A 15,883-nucleotide genomic window follows, 5' to 3' on the forward strand; every position below is an offset into this window, starting at 1 on the left:
GATTTTTTTTCCTTCCCATTTTACTCTTCGCGGTGGGCTCAAAACCTTACCCAAACCAGGCGATGCGACACCAGATAAGGCCATAAAGAACCACACCGCACACCGATTCTCTCCCATTTGTTTTCTTGAAGCTCCACTATCCAAAAAATGGAGGCCTACCATCTGGGTTCATATCGTTTATCATCTTCATCCTCCCTTCGCTCTTTCAACTACATTACAAACTCCACCCACACCCTCAAACGCCTCCGCCCCCTAAATTTCCGCAGAGCCAAAATCAGAGCCGTTGGCACTGTTCCTCAGAGTCAATCCGAAACCACTGACCCCGAGGAGCCTCCGATTGTGGATTTTGCTTTCGTTAATGTAAGTCGTTGTGCCGAATTTGGGGTTTTAATGTGAATTGCCTTGCCTAATCGTGTGTTTTTCTAGTCTGTGTTGCTTCCTGATGGAACCCCCGATGTGCACTTTCGTCGAGCATGTGGTGGGCAAAAGCTCAGAAACATAATGCTGGATTCTAACATTGAATTGTATGGGCCTTATGTGAGTTTTTCCACTTCCTCAACTTTATGTAATGATAATAATAATGGGTTTTCAAACGATTTACTGTGTCATTCCTCCTTTGATGTTCTCTTGCAGTCGAGATTTCTGTTGAACTGTGCGGGTGGAGGAACTTGTGGGACTTGTATGGTGGAGGTGATTTTACTTGCTTTAGAATTTGGATCATGTTATGTTATGAAGAGGATTTATTCAGTGCCCTTTTCATTTCGTCTTTCTGAAACAAATTGTTTGTTTAATCATTATGATAAAGTTTAAAATGATGGTTTAAATCTCATTTTTTCCGTCAAACTTTCAAGCTGGTTCAATTTTAGTCCATGATATTTCAAAATGTCTATTTTGGTCTGTGAATCTTCAAGTTTGCTCCATTTTGATCCCGAGCATTCAAATCTCTGTTTTAGTCTATGAACCTCCAAAAAAATTATCATTTTAGTCCTTGTCATATTATTTTGCCACCTTAACTATGAACTCACATTAACATGTTAGTACACATACTTAAAAGTTACGTGTTAATTTGTTAATAACAAAATATACTTTAGGACCCAAATTTTTGTTTTCTGGGACCAAAGTAGTTTTTCTCTTTTTAAGTTTAGGAACTTTTGAAAGTTTAGATACCAAAATAAAACAAACTTAAAAGTTCAAGGACTAAATTGTACATTTTAAAAGTTCGGGAACCAAAGTAGAATAATCTCGTAAATTTAGGAAATAAAAAAGGATTTTTAGTGAAGGATTTCCACAGGCTGGCATTGAAGTTTAAAACTCAATTTCCTGTGCATTTGCCCATTGAAAAACGACTGAAATGAAGAAGAAATTCAATCTTAATCTCTGACTGAACCATTTTACTGTCCCAGATCGTTGAAGGGAAAGAGCTATTGAACCCTCGCACGGACATAGAGAAAGACAAACTTAAAAGGGTAAGTAAAACAGTAGCCGTTGACATTCTGCACTCTCAAACAGAGAATTCATGACATTTCTTTTAGTTTAAATCATTTTTAACGTCTCTTTCTAGCTGAATCAACCCAAGAAATCTAATGATTTTGTTTCATATATGTACAGAAACCAAAAAATTGGAGACTGGCTTGCCAAACCACTGTTGGGAAACCAGATTCCAGAGGAATGGTAATCTGTACAAGTTTGATTGATGATGATGTTGAATACAACAGTCTCCTCTCTTTCACAAAAGTTCATGAGTATTTTTTGTGTTTTCTTTGGCTGCAGCTTGTTGTTCAACAGTTACCTGAGTGGAAAGCTCATGAATGGGGTTATGAGAAAGTAGAGCTTTCAGAGTCATCTGAATCTTCAGAATCTGCATAATTTTTATCCTTTTTTTGTTTGTTACCCAACAAGAAGATTGAGCTATGGAGATTAACTCATCCACTTTGGAGCCTACAAAGACAAGCTCCATGTATCACCTATCAACATTGTAATTATTCCGTTTATATTATATAATCTGTTACTTTTTCCAAGTACCTTAAGTATCTTCACACTAGTATGATATTGTCCGTTCTATGCATAACCATCACGGTTTTGCTTTTGCTTTCACTCAAAATGTCTCTACCAATACACATAGTTGTCCTCATCTATATACCCTAAATCATATTCTTTCCTAGTCAATGTGTTCTCTTGGTTAACAACTATTAGCATTAGCATGATGCGAGAAGTGGAGCCTCGAATCTCCTAGAAGAGAAATAGAATTTTGGTTTACTTTTGCAAATCCACCGACAAACTCTCCTTCAGCCCATAATCTATTGGTGCAATTTGTGAGACTTGTGGCACTCAATTTCTTATGTAGTGATTAGATTACTGAATTATGAGCTATTCAAATGGGACAGAGCAATACAATGAAGGAGAGAATCCAATAAAATCAAGACATACATTCAAATAAATAGAAGGCATTAAGATACAAATATTTTCCCATAAAAACAAGGGCCCAAAAAGCAAACCTCTGCAGATGAAAAAGACAATCCAGAAGCCAAGAAGAAAATAGAACAAAGGAAGAACGGCCAAAAAAAAATAAAAACGTTACTTTTCCTCCTGTTATTGCAGAGGGAACAGAGGAAAAAGAAGGCTTAATTTGTTTGGGCTTTAGAAATCGCTTGGGATTGGGCTGGGCCCATAGGCCATGAAGGCGTAGAAATAGATAAGCCCAGCTAAGCCACCGCCAATGAGCGGCCCAACCCAGTAAATCCAGTTGTCGTGAAAGTCCCCACTGACCACCGCAGGCCCAAAGGACCGGGCCGGGTTCATGGATCCGCCGGAAAACGGTCCGGCCGCCAAGATGTTTGCTCCGACGATCAGTCCGATGGCAATCGGCGCAATCGTGCCCAACGACCCCTTCTTCGGGTCAGCCGCCGTCGCGTAGACAGTGTAAACCAGGCCGAAGGTGATGACAATCTCCATCACTACTCCTTCCGCCGCTCCGACGCCGGCTGCCACGCTGTGGATCGGAACCGCCTGCAAGTGAAAAATGCTCTAAATATTTGGACATTTTTGAAAAAGTTTCAAATAACAAAATGTAAGAAATGAGATTTAAACTTAAAAATTATGGTAAATTAGATAGATTACTAGGCCGCCGGTGACAAATTTGAGAAGGTAGCAGGCGACAATGGAGCCAAGAAGCTGAGCGATCCAGTAAAAAATAGTGGTAATGAGACTGATTTGGTCTCCAAGAAGAAGGCCGAACGTGACGGCGGGGTTGACGTGGCCGCCGGAGATATTGGCTCCGACGGACACTGCAACAAACAGAGCAAATCCGTGGCAAACCGCCACCGCAACTAGCCCCGCTGGGTCTAGAGCTGCAGAGGAAGTTATTTTATCTGCAAAAAAACGTAAAATTAAACACACCAAACGCTGAGGTTCTTCACAAAACCCACGTTGAAAAACACATTTTGTTTATTGCGTTATAATTTAACAAAAATTTAGTCGTAATGATTTTACTATTTGTTATTTAAATTTTGTATTAATTTAGTCTCAGTCGATATTCCTTCTCGTTGTCATTCGAGCTAGGACAAGCAATTTCATCATTCGAAAAATGGCACTGTACAAGTAAGATCTAAAAGATTTTTCTGTCTTAGTTTCACTCATAGGCTTGAAATAGGGTCAAAATTCTTTTTTTCCTGGACTCGCAAAATTGATTTTAAGTACTGTAGAAAGTAAAATACAAGTATTTTTAACATACTTTTGGTCAAAATTCTCACTAACATATACATCACTTAAACTTAACATTATAAAGATCTACGTATCCATGAAATTCACACAATAGCTTGACAAGATTTTTCACTCCAAGAACTAAATATGTTTTTCTTAATCCAAAAACAAGTAATGAAGTTTTTGAAACTCAAGAGAGACACATCTCTATTTTCTCGAAAGGTCGTAAGGTTTGACTCTCCAATCATACTTGTAATGAAAATCGAGAAAGAGAGAGGGAAACTAACTGTAGGCAATGGCAGAGCCAACGCCGGCGAAAACGAAGAGCAAGGTGGAGATGAACTCTGCAAGATAAGCCTTGCAAGAGCGCAAGCTGAAAGAATCTTGAAAGCTTCCAATGGTGAACCAGGCCATGTCTCTGAAATTTAACGAGAGTTGCTTCCAATGAATAATTATTCAGGTGGATTCAGGTGGCTGTGACTCCTCCTAATGATCAACCTTCTCCACTCCCCACACATATTCTTTCTTATATAGACTCTTTACAGACAGTACAAACACTATGATCACATTTGTTGTTCGTTGTTAGGGTAGTTTTTGTTATTTATCCATGTGAAAATGTCTAATGCTATTGTATCAGCAAAAAATTATATATATTTGATATCCGAGAGTTGGAATTTTGCTCCTCTATACCCAGGAGCACCTGCCCCGTTTCAAGGTTCGAATCTAAGAGATATCAAGGATTTTTGGTATTAAGCTTATCGGAATGTTCGAATTTGAAACCTCTAATAAGCTAATATGACCTGGAGACCTCAAGTCATTGCCAACTAGACTGTGCTCGAGGGGCTTGTGTTAGGAATATTTTCAAACGCCAATCATAATCTAATCTTTTTTGTTACAAATCTGAGCTGTCTTGAAGATGGCCTTAATGGAAATGTCCAGAGGCTCATCAATAATTGCTCCATCCTCCTCGTAATCACAGTCCACAGAGACAGACAAGAAGAAGAAGGTGATCATATGGAGGCATGGCGCCCAGCTAGACAGCGACCAAAATATGAGTGGATAAGGCACAGAGGGGTCACATTTTTTTAAAATATATGAGTGGATAAGGCTTAAGGGATTTTGTTTATTGCTTCATATTTCAGAATTTTGAAGTATGGTTTAATAAAAATTATTTGAAATTATAGTATATCTATTGCAATATATCAAAGTCTCTGCCTCATTTCCAGAATGTTATATATTTTAACTAAAGATGGTATGCCATTAAAAAAAAAACCTAATCACTAATAATTTTCATAATATACACATTCATGAGACATTGTAAATAATGATGATTCAACTCTACAACGAAATGATTTTTTTTTTTTTTGTTTAATCATCTTCATCAGACGAGGTTAAGTGCTTTCATATGAAGAAAAAGTAAGGCGCCGTATGATAACAATTTCATTTTTAATTTTCTATTTTTGAAAATTTAAGTTTACTTGCTCACCATTTCTTGGATAGGTTTTCACGTTTATTAAAGACACATCAGAATTCTTAGCCAAATTTCAACCTCCTTTTTTCATAGTTTTCAAATTTTGGCTTAAAACTCTAAAAATGTTTTTTAAAAAGTTGTATTTACAAGCTTAATCTTCAAAAACAGAAAACCAAAAACAAAATGGTTATCAAATACAGCTTTAAGTTCCGAAATAAATACAATATTTTATATGTTTATGATCATTAAAAACTCGCTAAATTCTACAAACAGATCAAACCACAGAATAAATTGAAAGATTCTGGTTGCATAGTTTCTACCTGAAGCTTAGGGAATCAGTCAAGTTGCATATGTTCAGGGAAAGGTATGGAAGCACAGCAGTGGTAGTATCCAGTTTCATCGAATGCAAATCTTTGTGAGAGATGAGCTTCACGGATATGATACACTCCCCACTCCTTCGACCCATACTGCTTCAAAATTTCACGAGCATCAAATGAATCAGACTTCTTTTTCCTTTTATTCCTGCAGCATTGCGGTGGCATAGAAATCAGCAATGACACAGAAGGAAATCGAGCAAATCGAAATTTTTTAGAGAGATTCACATCTGGAAGAAGCCAGAAAGTACAGGAAATGATGAATGTATCGAAGAAAAGTTGAATTTAAACGTGTACCTTTTCCTATGTCTCGCATTCATAACTGTGGCGTGCAACTGAGTATTTAAGAAAGAGGATAACTCTTAGAATAGGTAGTTTTGAAGATCACATTGACGGATTCAATCGCAAAAGTAATGAACAAACATTCTGATAGAGCTTCAATCCTATCGTTGAAGCTTGGTCATTGAGTCGGATTGAAGGGTATTAGAAATTGTTATCGTACCTTTAACTTCTGTTTTGCATCTTTCTCCAGAACAAGTCCAGCTTCAGTAAATGCATCCGTAATGACTTCTAAAAAGGCTCAAGAAACTCAAAGGTAAAAAATGTTTAATTAATCTTAATTAAGAACTTGGAACCAAGAAGAAACAACTATAATCATTTTCAGATTGTAGGATGATTTTGAGATAAAACTATGAAATGGATACGACAGGCACGTAATAATCTTCCATCATCTCCAATTTCTTCAACGGGAGCATACAGAACACGGGCTTTGGCCAAAGAACCTCTCATACAATCCTGATATGACACATAGTTAAAGGAATCAGAATATTGTCAACTTTCATAATATTTCATAGTCTTCTATAAAGATGACTACTTAGATGGTGGTGTTTTGATGGACTATCAGCCAACTTGATATTAATGGAAAATGCTAGATTTTACCAAAGCAGAAAAACAATTCTAATCAATTTGAAATATGAATTAATCATGAGTGAACGGCAGTTAAGAAAGATTGAAAGGATACTAATATAGGAAGCATCGTGTTTCAACAATCAATAAATAATCAAACAAAATTTGATGCTTGAAGTTAAGAGAACTCACCAACCCCTTGAGCCTAATTAGTACTGGCTTATTATCCAATGCATCCATTACTTTAGAGGAGATACCCTGGAAGAAAAGAAATTTGTCTGTATGTCACAAGTTCTACCAATATCCAGCCAGTTGAGTATAAGTCACCTTCAAAACTTCAGAAGCAGCATCAACTCGCTCCTTGTTCCACAATTTCAACATAAGCACCGTTAGATGAAATGTTTTAGGCTTTATAAATATTGATTTATCAATTCCCAAGTCTGTCAAGAGAAATGGAAGTCAGAAAAGTATTTAGAAGAAAAGAAAATGGAAAGAATTAAAAGCAACTCTAGTATGGAAGGCGAAAATCAAAGTTACTCAATCTTCTTAAAGAACTAAAAACGGGAAGGGAAAAAGAAACGTACAGATCACCAGTTGATATCTGCAAGCCAGGAACTCATTACAGAGCAATAGATTCAATGGAGAAAAATGAACAAATAATAGAAATATGTTTTCACCGTCATGTTTTAAGAATTGGACAATTCCTATAACTTTATGTGAATTGCAAGTTCCTGAGCCTTTACAATGTTCAGTAGTTATCATACCAGATGGTGCAGCAGTTTTTGAAGCTTTGGGAGCGTAACTGACGAGAGGTATATTTATGTTCACTTTGATTTGCTCACTTTGATCTTCCACTTTTAGTTCAACTGCCACATCTGGTGCTTTAACAGTTTGTTGATCCTCAACTTCATTGTCTGTATTATCTTCATTTGTATCGCTGTCCTCAACCTCATCTAAGCAAGATTCAGAACTTCCTAGTATGGAGTTCTGGAAATTGATAAGCTTCTCGACTAATTCAGGGTGTATAGCCAGAGGGAGGGACACAAAATGTGAGTAATCAAGACTTGGGCTTTTAATTGCCTGCATTTCAACGTAGAAGAAATAAACGATCCATTATGCATTCTAACGTACTTGTTACTTTAAAAGAAAAAAAGTGTCAAGAAGAATATTTCAAGATCTGTAGAAGCATCAAAACCACAAAGGAAGCAAAGATAACAAGAAAAAAGAAAAGGGCTCTCCTCAAACCAAAACCATTACATCGACTCATACAAAAATTTACGAAAATGAAGTACAAAAATTGGAAGAACTGAGCATAATATATTTTTAAAACAAACATAAAGATAGACAACTTACCTCATCAATTATGGATTGTATTTTTTCTGAAGCTTTGGTTACACTATCAACTGAATTACCTTCAATAACTGTAATGATTAATCAAACAGAGAGTTCATTAAAAAAATCAGTATTAGATCCCTATTCTAGATGGGAAAAAAAATATATATGCTCTACCATATAACAAGATAATTACAGCCCAAAAAATGGCATCTATTTTGTAATTTAGCTAAAAAACTAAACTAAACATCGTATTTTGCAATTAAGTCAAACGAAATGTTTAAATTCTGACATCTTACCAACAAATTCTTCCTTCTTTGATGATGGAATCATAATCTTGATCCCCATCTCTTCTTCAATCTTTTCTTGTGTAGATCCACTGTGGAATAAGAGATGGCAAAACAAATGAGAAACCTGACATAAATTTACTACCAATATGTAGATATAAAATTACCTTTTCCCTCTGACAAATCGAATTAGAGAGCTCCCTACCTGCATGTTAAAAAGACTAGAAATTAGAAGTAAACTCATGAAATTGATCCGATGAGATACTTGCATATGCTCACTTACATCCACTTTCACTGAAAACTTCTCACTGGAAGCCACAGATTGTCCTTCCACGTTTGTATCTCCACTCTTATTCGGAAATGCACTTGAACCAACAGATAGGTCAGTTACTACTTTAGTTTCTTCAGCTACCTCTGTGACCTGTTGAGCACTAACCGAACTGCAATCCATTTGTTGAATTTGATTTCCATCCTTTGACTCAACTCTACCATCCTTAACTGACAAATCTACATCACCGACCATTCAGGTTCCACTAAATTGTTTCAATTGAATTTGTCAAGGTGAGTTGCTCCAGTTTTAGAAAATTATATCCACCAAGTACACAATAAATTCAACTTTCAAACGTGCAATACCAATCATTATACAAATTAAAATCCAGATGGGGCCTTTTCACTATTATGCTTAAGAAATGGACAAACGAACGCCCATGTCTTTGCTATCAACGAAGAATTTAAACTTGGTAATTCTGGAAGCTCCCTAGCTTGTTGGATGTCCCAAAGTTCAAGTACTACACTTATATGCTCTTGTAATATAGATTCAACTTACCCTCAGAAGGGCTGGCGTGAGTACACACTGGTCTCCATGCTTGGCTGATTGTTTTGCGCTTTTTCTTCTGGTCCGCAGCACTCCGGAATTCCTTCCTACCAGTCATATTCGTATATAGGCTTAAACCATTATAAGCATAGTGCCCCTGACACATTAGAATAGGGGTTACTTCAAGAACAATATAAGGATTACAAGCTACTCCACAACAGTTGTCGCAGCATCAATTTTAGGAAGAACATCATTTCAATAGTGGATCATATCATTCTTCAGTGAAACAGAAATTCAAGACGACTTCAATTAACAGTTAATATAATGAGCTCCAGAATAGATTACCGGCTGCTGTAGGACATACGAACTTGTATATTTCAAGAGGCGGTCGACTCTACAAAAATATCATAGCACAGCAGATTAAGTATAGTTATACTGATACAGAGAATCTTTTGATTAAGCTTAGATATTTTTTGAATAACTGAGATTTCGTCAAGTATTATCGATCAAAACCTCCTCTCAATCGGATGAGTTATAACCAAATGATTGAGCGGAGTTTCACTTCATGTTAGATTTCGCTTCTGTCTCAAATGATGAAAATGGAGCCAAATATCCGGCAATGTCAGGTAAGCAGTAAGCTCAGAAAATTGTAGAATTACAAAATTTTAACTAAAGATTAAGGAAAGGAAAGATTTCTGGCATGCTTGATGAAATTTTCTCGGAAACCAAACGGCGTTCTGTGAATCATACCTGAAAAGAGACCTGCAAACTATCATTCGCAATCCCTGCCTTGTCGACCGGAACTGCGCAGTTCATTCAGCATCAGCGGCACAGAGGACGAGAAACGAATTCGCACGTACGTTACCCACGTGCCACAGGATGAACAATGGAAAAAGATCAAGGTTCTTTTACAAAAGTAACCTTCTCATATTTGTGTTTTTAATTAAATGTCCTCTAAAACATATTATAATGTTTTTCCTTAAAGGGACATGTTATAGGATTTTGTCACATTATAAACTTAGTCTCCCAATTTTACTGTTGTGTTGATTAATAATAGAAGTTTAATCTCCTCCTCCATTCAATTTCATTGCAAAAAAGGAAAAATAAAATCTTTCAACTCAAAATTATCTCTTTTTGTTTCAATAGGAAAGTATTTTGATCTATATTTTACATGATATATAATTTTTTTTAGTACAATAAATATGAAGATGAAAATAACATATATCTAAACTACTAAATTGGGTTTAGCACAAAAAAAACTACTAAATTGGATTTATATTAACAACATAATATATCTATCGAGATTTGACATGATATCAAGTTAAAGTTAAATAATATAAAGAAGATATAACACAATATATTTGATAGGTTGATTAGAAAAATCTTGTAATAAATAGCATCTTATACAGCTAAAGATTCTAAATAAATCAGATGGACGAATATATACGTAAATATGATATTTACGTATAGTATTATTCGTTATTTGAGGGTCCTATCACCCAAAAATAAAATAATAAATCTTAAATAAAATAATAATAAATAAAAATCTGAACGGATCCGGCAATTTTATACCATCTTTTTATTTAAACTTTACCATCATTATTTTTTTCTTATTAGGAAATTACGGAAACTACTCATTAAATCATAGAAATTATTAAGTTTTATTCTTTTTTGTATAACAATATATGATGTGTAATTCAAACCATCTATTGATGGGAGATACATCATTTACCAGAATTAAATTCAGGTTATTATTATTTTACTTTGAATTTTAAAGTTTTTTTTTTCTTTTTTTATATTGACTTTGACTTTGAACCATTACTCTTCTAAAAAGTACAAAATCGTACCAATTAAGTTTTACAAAAGCATTGCTATACCTTCCTAGTTTTTAGGATAATTGACTTTGAATTTGAACCATTACTCTTCTCGAGACTACAAAAGCACAGCAAAAAGTTCTACTATATAACTTTACTAATAGTTTTGGTGGTAAATACAATTCAATTAGTAAAATATTTATTACCTTCTCAATAATAAGAAGTTCAAATTTGCTCAAATTCAAGAAAGGAAAGAAAAAAAATATTAGTAGTTGGCTTTAATTTGTAACAATTTTACAAATTCAAACTGATAAATACAACCTCATAATTTATCAGTAGTTTAGGATCTGTTTGGTTGAAAATCCAAATTTTGTTTTTTTTGTTTTCATGTTCACTTAATCAAATGAATTTAACAAATACGCGTTTGGCAGGATTTTGGAGAGAATTACATAAAAAGATAAAAACTTTGATAAATATATTACTTCATATTATAAACTCATTGGTTAAAATTAAAACATGTAAAATATAAGGTATTCTAAATTATATAACCTTGTAAAATAATAATTATACAAAATTTATAAAAAAATGTTAAATTAATTAATATAAGTTTAGATTAAATTAAAATTTTGTATGTAACTATCCCTAGTTTACAAATATATTACTAAATGCACATTGAAAAATTTTTTAAATTGAGATTCAATTATCAAATCTGCTACCAAACACATATCTGAAAACACTCAAAATAAATAATACAATTCTTTGTTTTCATTGAATCTCTTGTTTTCAAATTTCTGTTTTCTGATCACCAACCAAATACACCTTTAGGATTTTTAGGATTTTGAATGAATTCTAATTGTTGAAACTTAAGCTTATTTAATAACTATATTAGTTTTTAGTTTTTTGCTTTTTCAAATTAAACTTATCACCACTCCTTTGCTATGAATTCTTTTGAGTTTTATAACTTTTTAAAAATATTTTCAAAATTCAAGCCAAATTTTGAAAAATATATATATAATTTTTGAAAACTTGTTTTCGTTTTAAAATTTTAGCTAAGAATTCAAATGTGTCGAAAAAAATATACCCAATAAATTATGAAAAAACAAACATAATTATAAAAATAAAAACTAAAAAACGAAATCCAACTCAAGGAGTAGTATAGTAGATACATTTTTAATCAAAGTTAGGTTATAACAAATTTCATAATTTAGTGGTGATTGATTGATTTATTTATTTGTTGCTATTTTATAAATTAAACAAAATAAAAAAAAAATTGCATGGTGGGTATGAAATGATTCCACGCTTGACTAAAAGTGATGAAACAGTGGGTGAGGAAGGCAAGCAAGAATACGGCTCAAAGTAGTTGTGCTGCGCATTTTTGGGACAAGGAAAGAACCCAACCCCCCAAAGAAAAAAGCTTACATCTTCAAAAAACTCTCTCTAATTAAATTGGCAGCCATAGCAGCAGCTCCTCAGAACTCTCTGCTCAGCCCTTTGCCATGGTTTGTCTCGGAATATTGTTTGGCTGCAAAACATCTCGCTCCCCCACTGACTACCTTCTCTCAGCTTTACTCCTCATTGCCATTCTTTCCTCTCTCCGTCTCCTCTGCTTCCTCATTTCCCACTTCCGTCGCAGTAGTCGGAATGATCAGAATTCTGATCATTACGACCCCGGCCTCGAACTTCAGCCCCAGAACAACGTCGCCCATCTTCGCCAGAATCTCCAACCAAGACCTCTCCCACCAAACAAGCTCCTCAACTCCCCACCTGCAGATGCTCCTCTTCCTCTTTCTGCTTTCGAGTAGTTTTCGGGCAGGCTCGATGTCGTCCCTTTGTAAAAGCTTTAGCCTCGATGCGAAGAACCGAGGTACTGAAATGGAAGTGATCGAATAATGTCTTGTTTTGTGTGTTTGTGTATTCAAGTAGGAATGTAGAAGCAGCAGCAAACAGACTCATGGTATTCACTCTTGAATTAAGAGGGAGGCAATAACATTTCACATTTAACATTTAACACACAACAGGCAACACTTTTAACTGTCTTTCAGTGGAATTTCTTTATCTACCAAGCAGGAAAATGTTAGCATTTCATAAGGTACAACATTAGTTTTATAACATAATGAACCATAACATTCTTGTTTGAAGAAAGGGCTTTCACAATTCAAGCAGATGTCACGAGCTTCGTCTTGCTAGTTTCGGTTCTTGCACTTCTCTATGGCCCTCGGCGCTGCAATTCAACAACCACAGATATTGCATTTATTAACATCATCTTGAGCTTCTCTACATATGTAAGAAATCAGATTATGCTCTTAACTTACCTAGCCCAATTGCTTCAGAACCTTTCATGATTCGGAGTCTTCTACATGTATCGGTGAACATCCTGTGATATCGGATCCAAAACAATGAGCAAAATATGAATTGTTCACATATATTCAAGTAAAGACTAGGCAAGAACATAGAATTACTGATCAGAAACCAAGATCTAGATCAAAGTTGCCTATATTAACTATGTCGACAACGCCATCCGAATATGAGCCTCAAGTCTTGGTGTTCGTGTTCAAATAATGGAAATCACTGCATGATCTGCTAGGCAAGAATCAAAGAACCTCCTCTAACTATTCTACTAGTCATTCATGTATTAAATCTACACGAACCGAAATAAAACGACTTACTCCCAAGGGACGTCACCAACAAGCATCCAGTCCCCATCTTTATCTTCATATGTTAGCACATATTCAGAGCCATGGAGAAAATCCTTCAAATTACTCTCACTTAGACCCTCTTTAGTTGGAAGTCCTTCAGTACCACACTGCCCTGAAGTTAAACCATAGGAATCAAAACGTCAAATAAGCATTTATGTCGATAAAACGATGAAAAAGATAACCAAAATTCATAACTTAAGGTGAAAATATTGTGTTGGAGATAATAGAATCAAAATCTTTGTTGGGGGATACCAATAGTGAAGCAGCTGAACATCTTCTCCAGAGCCAGTGATAGTTCAGAATAGTTGCTGTACAGTTTGAGATCAACCTTCCTCAGGTATGGAGCACCTTCCATGCTAACTTTTACATAGAGGCAACTGGACGATCCCGATTTTTCCTCGGCTTCGTCAGCGTTCTTTGTTGAATTGGAAGAGGTCATGGTGTTCTTCCTGAAGGATCGAATCGGCGGCCATCCCACAACCTGTGCCCTGTGTTTCATACATTTTTATGCTCGGTATTCCATCCTTTACCAAGTCTAATTTTCAGGTAAGAAGAAAAACTTCAAATACATAGTAAACATCAAAATCATATAGGATAAGAGAGAGCTCATTCATATAGGATAGATGAACTTAATCTCCCAAAAACCGTAACCGGTAATAGAGAGCTCACTCTATTCCTATACGTCGTCCCTGGCTAAATACAAGAGCATACTATTCAAGCCTAATCTCTATGCATCTATCTTCACCGAGGCGTTCTTTACGAACACGATTGAGATCACACAGAGGAAAGACTCCCAATAGGCCCAGCTCCATATTCATCATCATCAACATTTGGTTGTACTTCAAATTCATTAACAGAGATAAGTTTCTTGAAGCATATGCAGAAGAGAATTTTCCACAACGCAGACCACCAAAGCAGTGACAAGGAAAACAAATCCAACCCAACAGCAAAATTGGCATTATCAGCAATAAGAGCACCAATTTGAAAAAAATAAAGGGAAGAAAAAAGAGGGAGGGACACAAAATACATCAAGATTAGAGTGTTGAAAACTAGTAAAACTTCAAAGAAAACCCAACATTTCTTTCAGCTAAGTCAATGAAAGAAGACAAGAGAGTAACAAAATTGCTCTACTTACTTGGCCAAAGGAGCACCAGCATTTTCTGAAACCTGCGGCTTCTTCTCCTGAGCAGGCTTTGAAGATTGAGGAACAGGATGCACTTCCTTCTGCGGCTGCGAGGCATTAACGTTGCTCCCCAAGCCACCAATCGGCGGTTTCCCACTTTTGGGAGAAAACAGCACAGCCCCTTCGCCTAATTTAACCTCAGATCCATTACCTCCAGAGAAAACCCATTTGGCAGAAGACCCATCAATGGCGTCGGAGAAGCCCCGCTTGGACCCAGACACAAGATTCTTCAAAGGGCAAGAAGAAGAATACCCATTACTCTGCTTATCCTCAAAATCCTTGCCGAAGAGCGAAATCCCAGTTCCCGATTTCCTCTCCGGCGACTGAGAACCAGGCAAACCGAGCCTCAATTCGGTGTCCTTGAAGCTGACGGTGGCGCATTTCTTTTCCTCGTTAGTAACATTAGAGGAAGGGGGTGAAGAAGAAGAAGAAGAAGATGAAGAAATCTTCTCGGGGCTTCTTTCCATTGAAGAAGCCTCCGTTAATCCTATGTAATTATGTTCTAAGGGTGTAGACATCAAAATGACAGGCCGAAGTACTCCAAAATTGCAAGAAACAACAGAGCTTGGGAAAATTTCAAGCGAAGAGGGAAGAGTCTTATTCAATACATAGAGAGAGAGAGTAGACAATGGTCTGGTCTGGGTAGTGCTGGTTTTGTTTATGCAGAAAAAGAAGTTTCGTTGGCCTTTCTGTAGCAACTTCCCACTTTTCCCCCAATTACACAATTGAAACAGAGTTAAACAGAAAAGGAAACCAAACAAACATCATTTTGCAAGATTAAAAGCTCATTAAAAAGGGCGTTTTACAGAGAGAGAAAGATTAGTAGTTTAAAATTGAGGTGGTTTTTTATGATGTTTAGAAAAGATGGTTTCTTTTCTTCGATTATACAAATTTTTCTGATGGGGCTGCCGAGAAAAGAGAGAGAAGTGAAATGAGAGGGCAGTCAGTGGCAGCCAGAAGAAGCAGAAGGGAGAGATTGGTCCAAATGCTTTGCCAAATTGGCCTCCGTGGATTCTCGACTTCAAGACAAAAGTTTCTTTTCTGTTATCGTTTTTCTAAAAAATTTAAAAAATTTCCCTGCTCGTATTTTTTTTCGATTTATTTATTATTATTATTTTTTTTGGTGTTGGGATTTTATCATGTTGGGAGAGACAACTGCAATATGCAGACTGCATTTTTTCTTTTATATGATGCTGCACGGTTTCGAAGAGAAAATGGAAAATTTTGAAGTATCTTTTTGAATCATTTTTTCGGGTGAAATTACCATTCTAGTCATGTGTGATTTCAATTTAGTTCATAGTTGCTTA

The 15,883-nt window shown here is 35.7% G+C and overlaps 4 protein-coding genes across 8 annotated transcripts; 1 reads left to right on the forward strand and 3 right to left on the reverse strand.

Annotated features, from left to right (window-relative positions):
• Window positions 1–46: 46 nt before the first annotated feature.
• PNSB3 (NDH-dependent cyclic electron flow 1) lies at window positions 47–2,021 on the forward strand. The gene is made up of 6 exons (XM_022289530.2): window positions 47–360; window positions 427–537; window positions 634–690; window positions 1,404–1,466; window positions 1,609–1,671; window positions 1,771–2,021. Exons 1-6 carry the CDS (start codon window positions 148–150, stop codon window positions 1,864–1,866), a joined length of 603 nt encoding a protein of 200 aa, XP_022145222.1. The 5' UTR covers window positions 47–147; the 3' UTR covers window positions 1,867–2,021.
• A 616-nt stretch (window positions 2,022–2,637) lies between these two features.
• DELTA-TIP (delta tonoplast integral protein) lies at window positions 2,638–4,113 on the reverse strand. The gene is made up of 3 exons (XM_022299407.2): window positions 3,987–4,113; window positions 3,118–3,368; window positions 2,638–3,006 (listed from the first exon to the last, which is right to left on the reverse strand). Exons 1-3 carry the CDS (start codon window positions 4,111–4,113, stop codon window positions 2,638–2,640), a joined length of 747 nt encoding a protein of 248 aa, XP_022155099.2.
• On the reverse strand, window positions 3,987–9,784 carry LOC111017681 (Putative eukaryotic LigT). 5 transcript variants are annotated; one of them, XM_022293529.2, is made up of 15 exons: window positions 9,634–9,674; window positions 9,229–9,277; window positions 8,896–9,040; window positions 8,353–8,576; window positions 8,237–8,274; window positions 8,082–8,161; window positions 7,804–7,871; window positions 7,215–7,530; window positions 6,778–6,890; window positions 6,643–6,708; window positions 6,249–6,339; window positions 6,047–6,114; window positions 5,842–5,879; window positions 5,491–5,692; window positions 3,987–4,117 (listed from the first exon to the last, which is right to left on the reverse strand). In XM_022293529.2, exons 1-14 carry the CDS (start codon window positions 9,657–9,659, stop codon window positions 5,506–5,508), a joined length of 1,509 nt encoding a protein of 502 aa, XP_022149221.1. In that variant the 5' UTR covers window positions 9,660–9,674; the 3' UTR covers window positions 3,987–4,117; window positions 5,491–5,505. The 5 variants fall into 5 exon arrangements, with proteins under 5 accessions (XP_022149221.1, XP_022149206.1, XP_022149236.1 ...); XM_022293514.2 differs by lacking the exon at window positions 3,987–4,117 and having other exon boundaries at window positions 5,346–5,692; window positions 9,634–9,784; XM_022293544.2 differs by lacking the exons at window positions 3,987–4,117; window positions 9,229–9,277 and having other exon boundaries at window positions 5,346–5,692; window positions 9,634–9,780.
• Window positions 9,785–12,654: 2,870 nt separating this feature from the next.
• Window positions 12,655–15,533, reverse strand: LOC111019475 (auxin-responsive protein IAA27). Its single transcript, XM_022295873.1, has 5 exons — window positions 14,529–15,533; window positions 13,646–13,881; window positions 13,364–13,505; window positions 13,010–13,071; window positions 12,655–12,918 (listed from the first exon to the last, which is right to left on the reverse strand). The coding sequence occupies exons 1-5, from the start codon at window positions 15,092–15,094 to the stop codon at window positions 12,881–12,883; spliced, it is 1,044 nt and encodes a 347-aa protein (XP_022151565.1). The 5' UTR covers window positions 15,095–15,533; the 3' UTR covers window positions 12,655–12,880.
• Window positions 15,534–15,883: the final 350 nt, after the last annotated feature.

Source organism: Momordica charantia (assembly GCF_013281855.1).
Source record: "Momordica charantia cultivar OHB3-1 chromosome 9 unlocalized genomic scaffold, Mcharantia_2.0 BLBB01000009.1, whole genome shotgun sequence".
NCBI classification, from domain to species: Eukaryota; Viridiplantae; Streptophyta; class Magnoliopsida; order Cucurbitales; family Cucurbitaceae; genus Momordica; species Momordica charantia.

Bases quoted from the DNA above. Each gene is read 5' to 3' on its own strand.
- LOC111019475 (XM_022295873.1), bottom strand. From the start codon at position 15,094: ATGTCTACACCCTTAGAACATAATTACATAGGATTAACGGAGGCTTCT. The intron at 13,506-13,645 runs GTATCCCCCAAC...GTTTAACTTCAG, and splicing joins GTTCAGCTGCTTCACTATTG to GGCAGTGTGGTACTGAAGGA. The intron at 12,919-13,009 runs GTAAGTTAAGAG...GTTGAATTGCAG, and splicing joins TTCTGAAGCAATTGGGCTAG to CGCCGAGGGCCATAGAGAAG.
- PNSB3 (XM_022289530.2), top strand. From the start codon at position 148: ATGGAGGCCTACCATCTGGGTTCATATCGTTTATCATCTTCATCCTCC. The intron at 538-633 runs GTGAGTTTTTCC...GTTCTCTTGCAG, and splicing joins TTGAATTGTATGGGCCTTAT to TCGAGATTTCTGTTGAACTG. The intron at 1,672-1,770 runs GTAATCTGTACA...CTTTGGCTGCAG, and splicing joins AACCAGATTCCAGAGGAATG to CTTGTTGTTCAACAGTTACC.
- DELTA-TIP (XM_022299407.2), bottom strand. From the start codon at position 4,113: ATGGCCTGGTTCACCATTGGAAGCTTTCAAGATTCTTTCAGCTTGCGC. The intron at 3,369-3,986 runs GTTAGTTTCCCT...GTTTTTTTGCAG, and splicing joins TGGCTCTGCCATTGCCTACA to ATAAAATAACTTCCTCTGCA. The intron at 3,007-3,117 runs GTAATCTATCTA...TTTCACTTGCAG, and splicing joins AATTTGTCACCGGCGGCCTA to GCGGTTCCGATCCACAGCGT.
- LOC111017681 (XM_022293529.2), bottom strand. From the start codon at position 9,659: ATGATAGTTTGCAGGTCTCTTTTCAG. The intron at 6,709-6,777 runs GTGACTTATACT...CTTTTCTTCCAG, and splicing joins CTGCTTCTGAAGTTTTGAAG to GGTATCTCCTCTAAAGTAAT. The intron at 5,693-5,841 runs GTACACGTTTAA...GCAATGCTGCAG, and splicing joins AATGCGAGACATAGGAAAAG to GAATAAAAGGAAAAAGAAGT.